The 6226-nt window shown below is 29.8% G+C and overlaps 1 protein-coding gene across 1 annotated transcript; it reads left to right on the top strand.

Annotated features, from left to right (window-relative positions):
* Positions 1-5409: 5409 nt before the first annotated feature.
* On the top strand, positions 5410-5802 carry TRIADDRAFT_24356 (uncharacterized protein; the record flags this gene model as incomplete). Its single annotated transcript, XM_002112199.1, has 1 exon — positions 5410-5802. A coding segment is annotated over one exon (393 nt), but the record flags the coding sequence as incomplete, so codon positions are not given.
* Between the last annotated feature and the right edge of the window lie 424 nt (positions 5803-6226).

Below are 6226 nucleotides of genomic sequence, written 5' to 3'. Positions count from 1 at the left end.
TAATGGCATTTTCTAAGACATAACACTGACATATTGTAAGCAAGAAGATTTCTATAAATTCTGTCATCTTAAACAACGTAGTGCAGCAATAGTCTTATTGTCCATACATAATGAACTTATTTACTATTGTAAAACTATAGCTTCTATTGATCTGTATAGAAGAAAATTTTAACTATTATTTGAAAGCATTATCAATATCAATATATTGCTGACCTACTGAGTCAGTAAAAAACTTTAATAGATATAAAATGTAATTAATGCCAGACTGATTTTCGATTGGAAATCCGATTACACAACGAAGACTAGATGATTTTAGCGATAATTTAACTCCTAAGGCAGAATTGAAAGGAATGCATTACTTTATTCGAAAAATTTGCTTATTAAGATCTAATCATCAAAACTGAACTATAAGTGAATCCAAATTTAATTAAGATGGTTCTATTAATTGCCAGTATATCAATTTTAATGGCAATTAGACTGGCGAGTAAGAAATAATCATTGGATAATAAAGGGATGACTTCGATGTTAAAATTTTGAGCGGAAATAAATTAAGTGCTCCGAATAACTATTAAATATCGAGGTATGCATTATTAATATGAGTTCTTAAGCTTAAGAAAGATCTCAGGCTTCACTAAACCTAATGATTGCTTTCGAAACTGCACCAATTGAACAGTACTTTTATGGCAATTTCTTATCCTAAGCTTGGTCCGAAATATAATCGAAATGTGAGCCTTCGTTGAGGAGATTGAAATTGTATAGAGGAAATTCATAAACGCAATAACCACTATACTTTATAATACGTCTGTGCTAATAGATAATTTTATAGAATGTTAAATTTATGTCTTGATACCCTACGATTAGTAATAGATTATAAGGTGATGCTTCTTTCATTCATTATTTTATTTTAACTATGCATCTTAGGATATTAAGAAAAGGTTATGCTACGATAGTTTGTGGGCGTGCTGTAACTACGATCTAACACTTATTAGCAGTTATTTTCTTAACTGGTCATGGTAGCAGCAGTAAATCTTTATCGAAAATTTCTATAAAGTAGCCTTTTCCAATTACTTCAATAAAAAAATTGATAAAAATCCATTTGATTTAATAATTAAAATTTCAATTTAGCGATCAGAAATAAGAAAGTGTCTACAAATTAAAATTATTCAATCTATTTTGAGATGTTTATCAATAGCGGAAATGTAATTTCCGATTACGATTCATGTAGCAAGCTATTGAAAACTATTAATCGAAATACTGAAGAAAAGAATCACTTTCAATTATGATCTGTACCTAATTGTGATATATACCGATCACGAAATTCCAAACTTTAGAAAAATAAGAGCTTTATTGAATCTTATACAAAGATTAACTTCACGCAGCTCTAGTCTAGCCGAATACTACTACTAAAGACTTCTACAACGAACTAACTGAATAATCTAAAGTTGCATGCTTTCATACTTTTCGTAGTATTTGTAGCTACAATCCGTACGGCATTCTTTTACCTTATTTTACACATAGTTAAATTATTCTTAGTAACACCATTCTACTGCGGACCATCACTAATCCGATATGGATACGACTACAGTATTTACGTAGACATTATTCACACCAGCCAAAGTATAATAAATTAACCATATTCTAATATATGATTTACGGTTCTATTTTTTACCTATTGCCTTATTAGTAACTCAACACTTTACTGTATATAGTCATCTGTACTCTAGCATAGAGTCTATACCTCTACAGTCTACAGTTATGGCTACCAAATATATCTTAGGATAAATATAGAAGTTACGCTACCGTACATTATACTAAGCATGAATAACAGTCTACAATCACAATACTAAGTTACATTACTCTAATGTACAGTAGACTCTTTCATTTCCTTAAGATTTTAGTTCATTTCGTGAAAATTTGCGGAATTTACTTGGAAAGGTATTATGAAGGGATAGAGCCGTTTCAACGGTATTTTTGGACATGCCACAGGAAATTTACTGGATTTGATGCACGGTCATAATGTACTAATAATTCTAATTAACCAATATAAAAATTGCAGATGATGAGATTAGCTGAGAATTGCTCACTACTTTGCAGATACAAGATCATACTGTTTACAATTACAGTAATTAATCAGCCTCCAGTAATATCGATTTTTTGGGTATTTTACTGCTCCTTAATATCTATTGTTTTCTTTTATTATCCTTGTTCTAGAGCGAATTTATTATTAATACTCCAATACCATACAATTTAGGTAAATCAAAAGATTCTTTAGATCATAGGCTTCTGAATTGCACTGATGACATTACAAATTTCAAAATTCTAGTCTTCATAAGTATCGAAAAGTAATTAATATTTCTAATTCCTTTCTTTAACTATTATCTTATAAGTATATGTCCACTTTATCTTGATTATTTTGCCTTTTATTGAGCCAACATATTGCATCATGACAAATCCATGTAATAGTTAAACATAGAAATTATTCTGAAACCTATCGGTTTAATATGACCTTGATATCAAAGTAAACTTGCGATACATATATATTTTCCATATTTATTCATTTTTACATCAACGTCGTAAATATCATCATCAGACAAAATTTTTAGTGAATTATGCTTAAGAGATCTTCAATAATTGTTTTAAAGCGTTCAATTAAAATTATGAACGTGAACAATTGTTCTTTTTTAAGCATTAGATTTTCCGAAATGATATTAACAAGCGATGCTCAGCAGCGAAATGAAACTTCATTATTTAATAGAATGATGAATTTTATCGTTAGTCAATATTCTACAAGTTAGACTATAAATTTTAAGAATTATAAAATAAAATAAATAAGATTGAATGAAGCAAAAATCATAGATTGCCTTTTATAGTTATACATTACTAACAATTAATAATAACGAATAAAATGAGTTTTACTCAAATTAATATAATCAAGTCAATGACCGCATTAGAATCTGCAAAGTTATTCTTTAAATGAGATTTTCTCCTTTCTTGAAAACTTTGCTCGATCAGATTGCCAACAAATGTACAATATGATTCAAATTCCAATTAATGTAGCTATTTCGGTGTTTTATTGTAAGAATAGTTTTATGATTAAGTAAGTTACTTGATTAATATAATCTTATGCAGCATGAACTTAACAGCTAATAAAGAATGTTATAGAATCAAATAACTCAGTGATAATTTAAGATAAAATTAATAAAGTTTACATGAGTAATCCTTCACCTTAAATATTCCCCTACTTTAGATAGGCCGTTACTTTTATGTTAAATTGAACCAAATTTTATTTTGTGTTGGAAGTCATTAGATGATTAAATTTTTAGTTTGTAATAGCTTAATTAGCAGAGAATTTTTTCAATAAGAAATTTCTATGAATGTTAAATAGCAACGGAATCGTAATTGTTTAAAGTTAGACGGCTCGTATTTAATTTGAAGCAATATAGTTAATAAAAAGATTCTAACGAAATTTTCTTCTTTTACAGTGGCTAGTTATATACACTATGCAAGCACGCACACCAAACAGGATATTCAGGTTAGTAAGATATTTGTAATAGACAGGTGTCCAAAAATTTAGCTTAAGGACGTTACCTTCACCTAAAGTTAATTTGTGCCAGTATCTAATTAAGAAATAACGTTTAGATGGTGGTGTTATTTCACTAAAGTGGTCATCGATATTAAGCATCATGAATTATGAATTTCTGAGCATTTTGATAATCTAGAAATGACTGCTTGAATGCTTGGAATAATTGCCAATTTAACTCGGCCATTGCGTGTACTACTTTGCTTAACTTTTATATTTTCTTTGGATAATTACGTTATCTTTGCCTTCCTTATACTAATAGTCCGGAACTTTCCAATAATATTATCAACTGAAAATCTATGATTATTATCTTGTATCACTTAAAATTATCCATTACGCAGCTTAAAATTCTTAAAAATACATGATAACTATACTGAAATCATTTATACTGTGTCGATCAGAGTTTATCATTTACGATTCAATTCCAACAGCGATATATTTAATTGTTAGTGTTTGCGGCTGTTTTATTTTAAAATGTTACGAATGCAAACATGGTTATTCAGAATTTTAATTACTGACACATATGTTTAGCGCTAATTTAATGAAAGCGTATGCTATAATTGCAATTTTGCTTTTTCACTCCTGTGGTATTGTTTTTGTAAACATGTTTTATATTGTAAACGCCCATGTAACAGTGTTATATACTTTATTAGAGTAGAAATATCTGTTAAGATAATTTTGTTAGCCAATCCTTATTTAATTAATTTCTAACTTGAATATACTGTGTTTTAATATAGCACTGACTTTTTTGACAGTGACATATATATACACATACTGAAATTAATAGTTATAATAGGGAATACAAATCATCTACTTACAGTTCGAATCGTTGTGATTGTAACTTACTATGGTAGATTGTAAATTGTCGCGGAAATGTTCCGTGATAGAACATATCATAATCTGACTATTCTGTATTAGTCACCAGATGTCTACGTTCGTAAATAATGTTGTCTGCATTAAGGAAGCAGTAGCTAAAATTAATATCTAATTCAGTGAATGATTCCAAAGTTAATCGTACTAACTATAACTCATGAACTATTTAGGAAGAGCATATAAATGCAGTATATCGTGTAATAAAGTGGATTCTTGAAGTTAGTGTTTAACGTAAAATACCAGGCATCTAAGTTTTTATGTAGTCTGCTAGTAGAGCAAAAGTGTTTCTGATTGTGCAGATATCGTTCCTTGATACGTAGTTCAAGGAATTGATTTATTGATCGAACATTACGTTATCTTGTTGCAAAGCTGTTTTGTGACAACCCACTTATTTATATTCCCTTTTGTTATTTTGTTTTGTAAGAGATATTTTTAACAGGTAATTTCCTTGGCGCCCGATTGATTAAATGGTATGCTATCCCTTAAGGCGAAGTATTCCTAAGGCAGGAAAGCCTTTGATCATTTTGTAATTTTGGCACAAAAGTACAGCAGAGTATAGAGGTCAAATAGTTTTTGTAGTTGCATATTTACCTTGATTACAAAAGAAAATTTTGATTGCACTGTTATCATAAAAGTATTGTAATAGTAACTAGAGCAGACAAAGCTACTCATTACTTGAAACAATGTGTAAATTCAAAAAAGAAGTGCTTAAAGTAATAGCGAGTTCTAAATCATTCCATTCGTAAATGAGCCCATACTACCTAATATGAATTTTTATGTAAATTAGAAACTGATAATTTCTAATATGTGATGACCGTGTAATCTGCCAATTTTTTTAATTTTCACAATTTCATTTATCAAACGAATTACCATGAGTGCAGTTGGTGACTATAAATGAAACTCTTGCTCCTAATATTTCCTCAACATTTCAAATCTTTCAAATTGTCCAACGGCTTTTCGTATTGCCTGCCATCGTAGCTTTGGTATTAAATGTTTGTATCATTCGAAGTATCTTTCAAAGCAAAGACTTACTAAGATCATCGACGTACCGCTACATTGCTAATATGGTATTTTCCGATCTGGCTACGGGGATCATATTTACTGTATTACCGTTTATATCTTCATTTCCTTTACCTTATGTTATAGCCGATATAATTTGTCGTACTTTGTCCTATGTTACTGGTGTAACATATATGGCTTCTATTTTGAGTTTAGTAGCCATTAGTGTCGATCGATATCAAACTATAGTAAAATCTTTATCAACACGTTATCAATCTAAAAAGTTAATCATCAGTAAGAGGGTTATAGTGTTGATTTGGTTGATTAGTATTACATTCTCTATACCATTAGTATATGTAACTGGTGTTATATCAGAAGAAGACAAATCTTGTGCTATACTTAATCGCGGAATGTCTAATCTGATTTATTTCTTCTCCATCACGTCACTGCTATATGTAGTTCCACTAGTTGCGATGTTAATACTATATTTTAAAATTTATCGCTATTTAGTTAGAAGATCACGTATGAATACTATTTCGCATTCAGACATTTCTTCGAGTGGAAATATGACTTTTTTAAATAATTCTAAAAGAAAGGATCTAGTTAAAACTCTTATCACAATTACTGGCGCTTTTGGATTGATGACATGGCCTTTCTTTGCAATGGCATCAGGAACGGCTGTTACTGGAATTGATATTCGAGATTTATTGAGAACTAACATATTTCTGTTCCTCCTTGCTGCATTTGCTGCCTCCAGTACAGTCATGACATCTG

This window comes from Trichoplax adhaerens, genomic scaffold (genome assembly GCF_000150275.1).
Source record: "Trichoplax adhaerens TRIADscaffold_4 genomic scaffold, whole genome shotgun sequence".
NCBI classification, from domain to species: domain Eukaryota; kingdom Metazoa; phylum Placozoa; class Uniplacotomia; order Trichoplacea; family Trichoplacidae; genus Trichoplax; species Trichoplax adhaerens.
The sequence above is the reverse complement of the archived record's forward strand: the minus strand, read 5'-3'. Positions and strand labels throughout refer to the sequence as shown.